The sequence below is a fragment of the Protopterus annectens genome, chromosome 3.part1 (assembly GCF_019279795.1).
Source record: "Protopterus annectens isolate FY-2018-M chromosome 3.part1, PAN1.0, whole genome shotgun sequence".
In the NCBI taxonomy this organism is placed as follows: domain Eukaryota; kingdom Metazoa; phylum Chordata; order Ceratodontiformes; family Protopteridae; genus Protopterus; species Protopterus annectens.
The window spans coordinates 539,202,256-539,216,341 of NC_056732.1; the positions used below are offsets into that span (position 1 = coordinate 539,202,256).

Consider the following 14,086-nt stretch of genomic DNA (forward strand, 5'->3'; position numbering starts at 1 on the left):
AGAAAGAAAAAATGAACAGCTCACACATTTATAATCAAAATAATTAAAAAATGCCTAAGAGTATCTGGTGCTACTTCTGGGATCCAATCATTTATGCACAGCAGAAGTGGTTTGGAGTAAAAGCTTATTTGCAGACTACTACAAGTAAAGGTGAGGGCCTAGTAGACTGGGAAAATTTTAGATGCCAAGCAGAGTTCAGACCAATGGAGTTAGTCCTAATTGCTCACTATACTGCAATTTCTCATCTCATATCACTTGTTACAGCTCATTTACAACCAAAAAAAACAGAAACAACAATAATAATAGGTATTATAAATGAATTTACTTGACATTTGATTACTAGGAAAATCCAACTGAGATAACATTCCATTTTCCGCAGAGGCTTGGGGAGAAAAGCTCTACATTGATATAATATGGTTACAGTTAAATAAAGTTATTACAAAGCCTAATACAGAAGAATGACATATTCACTAAATAAAAAATTCAGCTTTAGTTTATGCAGTGTGAACCTTTACATACATAGTGCAAATATTTGGGCAGTTAGAACTAGGTGAAAAGAACATTGTCAACAGATAAAGTAGTCACAAATTGCAGTTTATAGAGATGACATTAAACACACTTATGTACAGTCTTTGGAACACAGATGACTAGATAACATAGTCTAGGCAAAAATATATCTCATCTCTGTCTGAGAAATATATTATACTAATTCCGTCTCTCTTTGATCACAGTCATAGTATGCAGGTGGTGGAAGAAGGAAGGGACTAGTTCAGCCAAGGATAGTGCTGGAGCAGAGTCAGGTTGTATTTAGGTAGTCTTTTAGTAGTAGCTTGAGGTTGCAGAGGTTAGAGGTGGATCTAATTTGTGGAGTAATAAAATTCCATTTTTAGCGAAAGAGTAGGAGTACAGACTTTGGCCAGAGGATTTGTGGGGTTTATATATGCTGAGAAAATGTTCATTAGATTGAAATAGTCTGTTAGGGTGATAGGAATGCAGAATAGGAGTAAATGCAGTGCAGTTATCAGCTTTATAAATGATACTGTGTGTTGAATTAATCTGTATGCAATCTATGGAGTGAGGCAGTTTGATCCAATTCAAAATCTTAAGGGCAATACAGTGGTGGCAGTGGTATTATTTGTTGGTGGCAAATTATGTGACCTTATTATAAATTGCCTACAGCTTATTTTTAGCTGTAAGCTGTTGGTTGGTTATGATTGGTGCACTGCATAAGAGACAGGTGGGAAAAGGTAGGTATTAGCAATAGTGATTTTTCTAAGGAAGTTTTTATGCCTGTAGAAGATTCTTAACTTTTTATGAATCTTTTTTATTTATTTTGAACATACAGGTCAGATTTAAGTTTATCATCGACAATCACTCCAAGACATTTTGTACTGGAGACTACTTCAATTTCATTTTTTTCATGAAAAGATTTTGAAATTCAGTTTAGCAGGCATATTGGACTTGGGGGAAAAATACCAATAGGGTTGTGTAGTAGCTGGACATTTCGGAGACATTTCTCAGTTGAGGAATGAGCTTCTTGCATGATATGGAGGAGTTGAGGAAAGTTATTAAAAGTACATATAAGGGTGGAATCATCAACATATTGTATAAGAGAGGCTGGACCTATGGAGGTATAGAAGTCATTGCTAAAGGTATTAAACAGGAGGGGACTAAGAATAGAGCATTGGGGTGCACCAGTTCGCCATTTTTTGCTTTTCATATTAGAAGATCGATGTTTAGGTGTTCGATTACCTAAACATTCGATCTTGTAATATAGACCTGTTTATGAATACATCTTTCAAGAATTTTTGAGAGAGGGGATAATATTGCAATACGCACAAAGTTAGTGACATCAACAGAGATGCTACCTTTATGAAGAGGGCTAAAATAGGATATTTTTCCAAAGTGGGGGCACATAGGATTCAGATACTAATCTATTGATAAGGATAGAGACTGGGTATGCTATGACTTTGGCAGCTATATTTACGCATTTAGTGGGCGGTTGTCAGCCACAGTGGAGTAAGGCTTAATGAGAATTTTTTTATCATAAAAATTATATGAATGCAAAAACAATCAGTCAGACAATATAAGACAGACATAAAAGTACATCTCACAGAGATTTCAGCCGATGACTTTTTCTGAATTCTTCTTCTTATATAACCTATGCATCGTTAGAAAGAAGCTGTCCGTAACTGAAAACTGAAAAACTGGTCCCTGTAATAAACAATTTACTTTTATGGCTATATTAAAGTAGGAATACCTATCTTGGCACTTGACATGACAAAGCTGTCAGCTTTCACATACAGTATGCTCAAAATCATTGTTTCTTCCACCACATTTACTGCAAATGGAAGATAAAACAACAAAATACTATTAGCAGGTACTGGACTAGCCTATTCAAGGACCTAATGCTTCTGGTCCAGGTGATTCTTTTTTGTTTTATGTCTAAAAATGGTCATTTATGAAAAGCATGCTTAGTTATCGGAAGACTTATATAAATACATACATACATGCATGCATAAAATGAACTGCATATTTAAAATATATACTGACAGGTCATGACCAAAAAATGCTGCCTTACCAATCTGAATGAACGCAATACAGAAAGACTTCCTCCGGAAGTAGATAATCCCAGTTCCACTAAGCTTAGGGTAACGATAAGGCTATCAAAAATGTTCCAGCCCTGCTGGAAGTAGTAGTAGGGATCCAGTGCTATGATTTTAAAGACCATTTCAGCTGTGAAAATTGAAGTGAAAACCTGTTGGATGAGAACAAGATTAATCAGCCCGCTTTCCAGCTTTTCATTTAGTGAATTATAGCACAGCTATTCAAACTGATTCTTTTTCATTTGCAAACTCATTCTAAAGTAAGGAATTATGAAAGAGTAACATATTTCATCTGGTTTGACAAAAGGCTAAACATTTGCATCGAAATAATGACAAGATTGTGTATGAATATGACTATATTTCACACACATGAATACTTCCGACTGTACTGATTTGGGTATAACATATCTAAAGCCTGTAAGAAATGTGCAGTAGGTCTATCGGTTACCTGAAGAAAAATGTGGCAACTTCCAGGAATATATGTAATATATAGCTGAGGTCTGAATCACTGGGAAAGCCTTCTGACTTCTGCAACACTGGAGATTATTAGTAAAGTACAATGCCCTCCATTAGTGCCTGAATCAAGATTCACTCTAGTGTAGAGACCAGCAAATGGCTACTGACATGTGCAGAGATCAGGTTCTCCATGGAGCCTGCGGACAGCATGCATTGATGGCTGTTTTAGGATATGTGATCAGTGCAGAGCTACAAGAGCTGCTATACTCCCATCATGTGATTAGTGCAGAGCTGTAAGAACTGCTTCACTACCATCCTGTCTGTTGCTCTACAGCAACAGCATTGCCTTGCAGGAGTTTGTAATACAGGAAGTCTATTCTGCTCTAGCAGAATGCAAATATGCTTTGTTATGAATGGCTTGGCATTACACAGACTTCCAGCTTGTACATTTGAACCAAATTAAAGAATACATGTTGTAGACATGGGCATGCTATTACAGTGCACAGCATCACTTGCGACACCTACTGTGCTTTAGAATGAATGCAGATGTGTGAGGTCAAGGATACTGCTTTACACAATGCCCATTTATGTATGGCTGAGGAAAGTACACACATGATAGTCAGAGGTCAGGCCATCAAGCTCAGAAGTAGGAATACTGAAGTCCTGTGACTTAACTAAACAACAAAAAGAGTAAGAAGACTGTTCCATGACACTGGTCCTTGGTCAGGCATACCAACAGAATATCTAGAACGCGGGAGTCCAACATGTGGCCCACCAAACCATTTTATCCGGCCCTTGGCATGTACTACAACAAACTGTTTTGAATGAACAGATTCATGTTGGTCATGGTAATGTGCCCCCAAACCTTGCTGAGAGTAGTACGTTGCCCTGTAAGTAAATGGCCCCTTAACAAAAAAGGTTGGACACCCTTGATCTAGAGCCATGGATATTCTCTTGGTGCATTCACTACCACGTGATTTCAAGAACACATTAGCTGACATTAGCTTTGCCTGCTGTCACAGCTTACAACCTATGGCCTTTCTCTCTTGGTCCATGCTGCATACTTTTTTTTTGTTTTATTTGTTAAACAGGTCTGCCAATGCTCTCCAGGCAAATGGTATATTCTGACAACAGCTGCCACCACACATTGATTGATATTTATTTAAAGTGTCTGGTAAGTTACTCTAAGGATGTCTGTAGCTGTCATTTATGCAAGGCCCATAAACTATGTGAGTTAGGTTATGTCAAACAGTTTGCCATATGTTGCTTATCTGTATTCCATTTGTAAGAAGGGATGGTTTCTTCCTTAAACCCCTCCCCTGTTTATTTATAAAGATAGAATTTGGTATCCCTTTTATCAGTTTCGCTGAATCTCTGTATTGGCTTTTACCACAGATTACATGAGCTGTAGCAAAGAGTGTTTTTTGTGGCACTCCATGGCAACAAGTGCATGGAAAGTGGAGAGATAAAAATGAGTGCTCACTGCTGACACCAGCCTGATTTATGATTCTGTTCTTTGTGACAACTTCCGTATTAAATGTTAGCAGGAGTCCCACTTTTTTCCTTTCACATATCATTCCCCAACTTTATTTAGAGATCAATTACTTGGTGCTTTATTACATTTGCTGTATGACTAAGCTATTTGTCTAATTTGGCTTGTGGTTCTGCATTTCTTTTACAGAACTGAGTGTTTTGAGTGTCACAGTGTCACACTGTCACAATGTCAAACATTTCTAAGAAGCCAAGAGCTACCAAGAGAGGAGAATGCAGAAGGACTTTAAAAGGACATGTATACCTCACAACATTATTCTTGGAATGTACAGAGCCAAATTATACCCATCCAGTGTAAGTCAATTTTGCCTTGGATCTGACATAGTTTGCATAATTTTTATTGGCACACTGGCTACCCTGATGAAAAAGAATAAACTGATATTTTAATGCAGTAGAGAGGGTAGATACTTTACTTTCATGCCCACAAACACTGTCACATGCTGCAATTCACTAATCCATACCTACCACTGAGTTACTACAGAGTGAGGAACTTGAGAGGTTAGCTGCTTTGGCCAAAATATGTCACCTGAGCTTCAGTGCTGAGACATGTAAGGTACTGCATCTAGGGTAGAAAACCAAGCCCAAACCACAATATTGATTTTGGAGAGGAAGATTAGACAAAGGCAACTGACCATGAAGAAGATCTCGGGTGACTATCATGGTAGGAATAAACCACGAGTGAAAGAGTGAAAGCACAAGTGCCTGCACAAACAGAGGTTTGTGCTGCAGCTCCATAGAACTGGACTTCAAACACTAGGAGGTCCTGATTACATTCTTCTGGGCAGTGAAGTGACCACATCTGGAATATTGTGTACAGCTGGGCATTGAAGAAACCACATATGGAATACTGTGTGCAGCTCTTATAGACCTACAGGAAAAATAAGGATGCTACAGAAGGTACAGAAGAAGCCATCAGAGATGGCAAAATAGATGCACAGGAGAGGATATAAAGACAGTATGAATAACCATGATCTCTACACATCAGAGAAAAGGATGGAGAGGGGCAATGATTTGTATCCCTAAAAAACATGCACATACAGCTTCAAATGAATGTTAATGCAAATAAAGGACAGGCAGAACAGGGTGGTTTATAAAGAGCAAGTAGATGGTTCAAACTTCATTCTCCATAAGAAGAAGCTATACTTCAAAGGAGGATGCAATGGAACAAACTCCTGGTGTGGGAAGCACAATCCAGCATAACAAAATAATTCAAAAGTGCATGGAGCAGGTGGAGCCCTTGAGAGTGGAAGCAGAGCAGAAGTAGCAGCTGTAGAAAGGTAACTGCAACAATCAAAGGAGCAGGAGCATTAGCGTTCCTCTACAGGCTACATTGTGCATGCAGAACAAAATGTCTCATGTGGCTGGGAGGTGGGGGACACAATTCTTTGCAACACTACAGGTCCACAGTGCTGATCCTCCTTCAGACTGGGATTTGCAAATATATAAATAGTAAATGACCAGCACATAGACACTGTTTATTTATAACTTGCAGACCTTGATGAAGTTGGTACTGTATATAGTTACCTATAGTGTAAGATTGTTTGAATAACCTGTTTCTGCTTTGAATCTCAGCTGTTGTTTCTAAACTACATGATAGAACAGATGTACTTGATCACTCAATCCCAATCCTAATAAAGAAAAGGTATTCTATCTGTTGTGTATGTATATAATCTACAACCCTTTGGGTGCTTCTGCAGTTTATTTACTGAAGTTGTTACCTGCAATAGTGCTCTAATCCACATGAACCTTGTTCAAACTCAGCTCAGATCTTATAACGTAGGAAACAAGTAGACATGTATGCAAACAGTACTGAAAGGAGTGCAGATATAATTTACTGTCTGCAAACAAGCAGGAGGTTAAAAAGGGAACACTAAATGCAGGTAATGCAAGAAAGGTACAAGTCAATTACAAAATGTGCATGCATAGCAATATAAACTAGTATGTAAACAGAAGGAGATGTAGTCTTTTTATACAAAAAAACTATATAAATATAATTGCAAGAGAAAAACCAGGAATGAGACTTGTAGAAAGGTGGAAGAAGAGAGTAAAGACGACAAAGGGGTTAACATTTGCTTACTGATAAAGAAGTTTATTTAGCTCTGTTAAGAATTTATTTAAGGTAAGTTGGTATGAATTCTAGAATGGAGAGTCTAGTATAGAGAAGATGGTGTCTGTACAATGAAATATATTTCTTGGTGTCAATTATGCAGAAACAGAGTTTGAAATAAATCTAAGGTGGTGGTTTGAACAGCAGGAAGTGAGCTGACCAGCTAGAAAAGGAATGACATTTGGTGCAGCATCTTGGGGTTTAAGCAACATAAAGTAGCTTAGATTTGTAACACTGGTGTCTTTGTAACACAGGTAATCCTTTTGCTTTAGCTGAAACAGGATAATGGTTTTCCCTTGTTGAGGCTAGACTGATAAATCTACAGATATTGTTGGCAATAATTTGTGGGGATTTCTTGTTTTGTTTGGATGCTGCAGCTTTGAAGGGGTGGCCATATCCTTGTTGAGAAAGTAAGACTTATTTTCTTAATGCCATGCTGAGTATGCATTACCTTTGTAAAAGTCTTAATGGTATTTATTCTGAAATAAAAGATGACAAAGCAAAGTAGCAATATTTCAGTGGAATAAAGGAATGTGAAATAATTTTCTTTGTACATCTGTTAGAAAGTGATCACAGTAGAATGGAACAAATAGTATGAAATCCAGGTAGACAGTCACTAATACCTTAGATAATCCAAATGAACACGAACTATTGAAAACTAGTAATACAGCTTACTAGAAGCACTTCAGTTCACCACACCACTCTTAAAGCAATAATTTGTTGTTTATTCCATTAAAAACGAACAAAACACATAAAGCACTAAGCGCTTTCACCCAGTAACAAACCGGGTTTCCTCAGAGTGAATTTTCATAAGGAGCAGCTATCATTAAATACTTTTAGTTAATTAGTTGAATTACATTCAATAGGCAATTAGTATAATTATTTAATTAAAAAACCATAGTGACTTGAATAAAAAACTTTTTTTCTATTATTTTTGTCAATTACTATCTGTTCATCACAAGCTTCGTGAAATGAAGTTAGTGCCTGGCTTTTGGTGTAAAATATAAATGAATGAAATAGTATTACATGACTAGTAGCCTCTTCACAACTTAAAAAAGAAGGCTTTTAAGCAATTCTATGTGCAATAATCAACATTATGCTGTCATAAAGTATGTCAGCTTCTTGTTTAGTATGCTGTCTAGAGGACTTTAAGAAGAACATGTATATATAAACAAGTGTAAACAAGCATAAAAAAGCATAAAAAAGACTTCTATCAAATGCAACCAACGCATATAGCATAGCATGGTGTAAAAAGGTCTTGCATATTTATCATATAGTTTAATAAAATCTATTATATAAAAAGTTTAACTGTTTATATTAAAAAATTGATATGAATAAATAATAAATAATTATGTATATATGTAATAAATATGTATAAATATCTATGTACAAATTCAATTACCTTAATACATTAATTTAAAAAGCATATAAAAATAAGTAAAACTTTAAATAGTATTAGATTTCATTTTCAAAAAACTACTTATTGAAATGCAGTCGTTGATGCCTGGTTTTTTGTGTGCATCTAATCTAAACTGCCAAAGACATTCCTTCATTTCTAACAAATTGTTTGTATCACCTTCATTGTTTATAGTTTAGGGCACCCTATCTATGACAAAAAACAGAAATTTTTTGAAGTTTGGACAACTTGTACTATGTACATATAGGGCGTTTGTTGTTTTCTTATTTTTGATGTCCCTATTGTGTTCATTTATTCGCTCTCTTAGTTTTCTTATAGTCTTTCCTATGTAAAATGCCTCACAGGATAAACAAGATGCGAAATAAATTACTTGTTTGGTGTTGCAATTCACAAAACCTGGGCATCTAATGACCCTGTTGTATCCTGTTGTTGCCACATATGGACCATCATTTATAAATCTGCAAGCCCTACAAAACCGCACTTTTCATATTTGATTTCTTATTGGCTTCTTTCGACTCAAAAATTTCCTTTAGGTTTCTCCCTCTGCTAAACACAATAGAGGGTATAGTACCTAGGTGGTCTATTATTCCGTTTGTATTGGTGAATACACATTCCCAAACCTCCTTTACTATATCCACTATGATTTTTGTATTATGATTATAAGGCAAGGTCAAGGAACATGACATATTGTTCCTTGTGCATCTTGTTGTTTTCATCCCTTCTTTGCCAATTCTTAGTATAGGTTTGAAGTTTTCTTCCCTTTTCTTTAGTATTTCGTCTTTCAAAGCTGTAATGAGATCATCCGGATAATCCCTTTCGGTAAACATTTGACATAAAAAATCCAGCTCTCTGAAAAAAATGGTATCCTCACTTATGATTCGAGACAGCCTAATCATTTGTCCTTTTATGAGATTTCTTTTCTGAAAATAAGGGTGACAGCTTTTAAAATGCAAATAGGAATTAGAAAAGGTTTTCTTACGGAATATGTTTGATTCAACTATTCCGTTCTTTCTATATAGTTCAATATCTAAATAATTGCATTTGTCTTTATTTATATTGTAAGTAAACTTCAAAAAAGAGGTAGTGCTTTCCAAGTATTTGATAAAGTCCTTAATTTCTTCTGCTTCACCTTTCCAAATTACTAGGATGTCATCCAGAAATCTTAAATAAAGGACTATTTTGGACCAAAATGCACAATTGATGACATGTTGTTGTTCCCATTCTGCCAAAACTAAGTTGGCATATACTGGTGCACACCTTGCTCCCATCGCGACTCCTGATACCTGTTTGTAATATTCTCCATCTTGTTGAAAAAAATTGTTGAGGAGAATCATCTCCATAAAATCAGTGAGTGTTTTCCTTTTAACAGTATGATGGTTGCCATACCTCAGTAGACTATTTTCGAATAGCTCAAGTCCTATTTCGTGGGGTATGACTGAGAAAAGGTTGATGATATCTATAGTAACTAAATAAGTGTCAGGTAAGATCAATTCCCTGTGCTCATGTAATTTTTCTAAGCAGTTCCATGAGTCCTTTAAAATATAAGGAGTGTTTTCTATCGCTTCTTTACAATTAATATCAATGAAATATGCCAAGGACTCTGTTTTAGAGTGTTTAGCTGCTATTATTGGTCTAAACGGGGGGTTATTCACATCCTTATGAATCTTTGGTATCCCGAACACATTAGGTGTAATAGGATGTTCAACTACCAAGAAATCATGCTCTTCTTTGTTAATACACCCGTCCATTAACATTTCATAGAGCCGCCAATCAATTTTGGTTTGGGCCTTAATCATATCATACCTTGAACATCGGGTGTAGGTGGTTTCGTCATTGAGCATATTCAACATTTTATTTTTGTAATCTATTGTACTCATTATGACAACCCCTCCCCCCTTATCTGGTTTCATGATTCTGTATTTTTTATTACTGTATAGTTCATTCAAGCAAAACCTCTCAGGTGTAGTTAAGTTTTCTTTCATTATGTCATTTCTTTTTAGTGCTTTCCTAATCTGTGAATCACAGAACATTTCAAATAAGTGAATAACTGGGTTGTTGGGAGGTATGAAAGTACTTGCTTTCTTAATACTAATAGAATTAACTTCCCTTTTCCATGTGTCATCACGATTGTGGAAGAACAATTTCAAGTTTAACTTCCTTGTGTACAATCTCAAGTTAACTAAAACTCGTCCTATGTCCAACTTAAATGAAGGAATGAATTTGAAACCTTTTTTAAAAAGAGATACAAAGTCTAAATTTACAACTTTGTCAGAATAATTGTACAATGAAAAACTTCCTTCTGTAAAAATATCACAATGCATTGTAGAAAATTCAGAATCATCACACAATTGTCTTGGTTCTAAAGAATCATTATTTTCTGGTAAACAAGGATCAAAAACGCAATTAGTTAACATTGAATCATTATTCATTGCTTTTCCTTGTGTAACTTCAACAGATTCAGTAGTAGCCTTTGGTACATTGCTACAATTAATGCTATCTGAATGGTTGAAATAACATAATTCGATGCTATTCATCTGTTCCTGTTGTTGTTCTGGTAGTATCTCTGCCCTTGATAGTGCCCCCTTATGCGTTCTGATCTCCTCAGTGGCTGCTCTTCTAAAAAATCAGGTTGTCTCTGGTCATGCATATGTGGGGTGTTGTGCCCATAATTGTTTCTCCCCCCCTGCACATTAACTTCATCATCTCTATTATTCGTTATATTCCTTGTGTGATTCTGTTTTGTTTCCCTCATTTGCCTTTTGTATTCTTTAAAATGGTTATATGCCTTGTTATTTAAATAATCCTGTGAATCTCTCTGCAGTTTTTTGTTTTTAAAATCAAGACCTTTACTTACATACCTATTAATGTCAGCTAGGATATTATCTAACCTATGTTTGTTATGTTCATATAATAGGTCACTTCTTATGCTACCATCCAATTTTAATAAAATTTCATTTAATTGACTGAGCTTGTTATTATTGTTTTTTATAATCAGTCTCATAAGCTGCTTACCAGCGTTGTCATATATTTCCAAAAGTTCCTTAAACAAATCGTCGTCCTCGAAGCCAAAAGGTACCTTCAGCACCCTAAGGCCTTTGGGCACTTGATTAAGTTCCAAAGAGCGTTCGAGAAAAGCGTTATCCATTTGTAGCGCTTTAAATTTCCTGAGTTGTTTCTCGAACTCAAGCAATTGTTTGTTTAAGTTCCCCATGTCGCTAGGCTGTAAATCCGTTGATAGTCTTGGTGCTGTTAAAAAGGTATCCAACCCAGGTAGTGAACGTCCTCTCTCTCCTCTCGTGCTGTTGCCATCTCTAGCGTTCCCATCTGGAATCGGCGGCGGAAATCTGTTGTTAGTGTTCATTGCCCTGTTTGGTGCATTCCGTCCTCCAATAAATTCCTGAGAACTAACGCTAGCCGGTGGTTGGTTCCGTGACGTCCCCGGGGTGGAATGTAGAGTAAGAAGCAGTTCGTCTGCTTCAGATACGATTATATTATTGGTCTCCAAATTATCAGTTATCTCAGTGTTCGTTGTCGCCAAACCTTGTTCCTTCATAAAAGAAAGAAGCTTTTTTGTGAGTTCTAACTGCTGCTGCAATAGCTGCTCCATCCCGTTGCTACAGCAAGTAATTATTGATCGGAAACAAGATAAAGAACTAATAGTCCATATAAAACGTAGTTTTACAAATTATTTGAAAAACACGAGGGTGCAGGAGCCGAGGTACTCCAATGAAAAGACGATAATCCAAATGAACATGAACTATTGAAAACTAGTAATACAGCTTACTAGAAGCACTTCAGTTCACCACACCACTCTTAAAGCAATAATTTGTTGTTTATTCCATTAAAAACGAACAAAACACATAAAGCACTAAGCGCTTTCACCCAGTAACAAACCGGGTTTCCTCAGAGTGAATTTTCATAAGGAGCAGCTATCATTAAATACTTTTAGTTAATTAGTTGAATTACATTCAATAGGCAATTAGTATAATTATTTAATTAAAAAACCATAGTGACTTGAATAAAAAACTTTTTTTCTATTATTTTTGTCAATTACTATCTGTTCATCACAAGCTTCGTGAAATGAAGTTAGTGCCTGGCTTTTGGTGTAAAATATAAATGAATGAAATAGTATTACATGACTAGTAGCCTCTTCACAACTTAAAAAAGAAGGCTTTTAAGCAATTCTATGTGCAATAATCAACATTATGCTGTCATAAAGTATGTCAGCTTCTTGTTTAGTATGCTGTCTAGAGGACTTTAAGAAGAACATGTATATATAAACAAGTGTAAACAAGCATAAAAAAGCATAAAAAAGACTTCTATCAAATGCAACCAACGCATATAGCATAGCATGGTGTAAAAAGGTCTTGCATATTTATCATATAGTTTAATAAAATCTATTATATAAAAAGTTTAACTGTTTATATTAAAAAATTGATATGAATAAATAATAAATAATTATGTATATATGTAATAAATATGTATAAATATCTATGTACAAATTCAATTACCTTAATACATTAATTTAAAAAGCATATAAAAATAAGCAAAACTTTAAATAGTATTAGATTTCATTTTCAAAAAACTACTTATTGAAATGCAGTCGTTGATGCCTGGTTTTTTGTGTGCATCTAATCTAAACTGCCAAAGACATTCCTTGATTGATTGATTGGCGGCTCAATGAAATGTTAATGGACGGGTGTATTAACAAAGAAGAGCATGATTTCTTGGTAGTTGAACATCCTATTACACCTAATGTGTTTGGGATACCAAAGATTCATAAGGATGTGAATAACCCCCCGTTTAGACCAATAATAGAAGCTAAACACTCTAAAACAGAGTCCTTGGCATATTTCATTGATATTAATTGTAAAGAAGCGATAGAAAACACTCCTTATATTTTAAAGGACTCATGGAACTGCTTAGAAAAATTACATGAGCACAGGGAATTGATCTTACCTGACACTTATTTAGTTACTATAGATATCATCAACCTTTTCTCAGTCATACCCCACGAAATAGGACTTGAGCTATTCGAAAATAGCCTACTGAGGTATGGCAACCATCATACTGTTAAAAGGAAAACACTCACTGATTTTATGGAGATGATTCTCCTCAACAATTTTTTTCAACAAGATGGAGAATATTACAAACAGGTATCAGGAGTCGCGATGGGAGCAAGGTGTGCACCAGTATATGCCAACTTAGTTTTGGCAGAATGGGAACAACAACATGTCATCAATTGTGCATTTTGGTCCAAAATAGTCCTTTATTTAAGATTTCTGGATGACATCCTAGTAATTTGGAAAGGTGAAGCAGAAGAAATTAAGGACATTATCAAATACTTGGAAAGCACTACCTCTTTTTTGAAGTTTACTTACAATATAAATAAAGACAAATGCAATTATTTAGATATTGAACTATATAGAAATAACGGAATCGTTGAATCAAACATATTCCGTAAGAAAACCTTTTCTAATTCCTATTTGCATTTTAAAAGCTGTCACCCTTATTTTCAGAAAAGAAATCTCATAAAAGGACAAATGATTAGGCTGTCTCGAATCATAAGTGAGGATACCATTTTTTTCAGAGAGCTGGATTTTTTATGTCAAATGTTTACCGAAAGGGATTATCCGGATGATCTCATTACAGCTTTGAAAGACGAAATACTAAAGAAAAGGGAAGAAAACTTCAAACCTATACTAAGAATTGGCAAAGAAGGGATGAAAACAACAAGATGCACAAGGAACAATATGTCATGTTCCTTGACCTTGCCTTATAATCATAATACAAAAATCATAGTGGATATAGTAAAGGAGGTTTGGGAATGTGTATTCACCAATACAAACGGAATAATAGACCACCTAGGTACTATACCCTCTATTGTGTTTAGCAGAGGGAGAAACCTAAAGGAAATTTTTGAGTCGAAAGAAGCCAATAAGAAATCAA

General features: G+C 35.5%; 1 protein-coding gene across 4 annotated transcripts in view; it reads right to left on the reverse strand.

Moving 5' to 3' along the window:
- The window catches only part of LOC122798203 (sodium channel protein type 4 subunit alpha-like), a 2,607,519-nt gene that overhangs the window by 1,250,292 nt on the left and 1,343,141 nt on the right, over window positions 1-14,086 (reverse strand). For all 4 annotated transcript variants that reach the window (XM_044066954.1, XM_044066957.1, XM_044066953.1 and 1 more), the window contains exon 15: window positions 2,582-2,758. In XM_044066954.1, coding sequence (XP_043922889.1) covers window positions 2,582-2,758 — 177 coding nt within the window. The remainder of the gene's footprint in view (window positions 1-2,581; window positions 2,759-14,086) is intronic.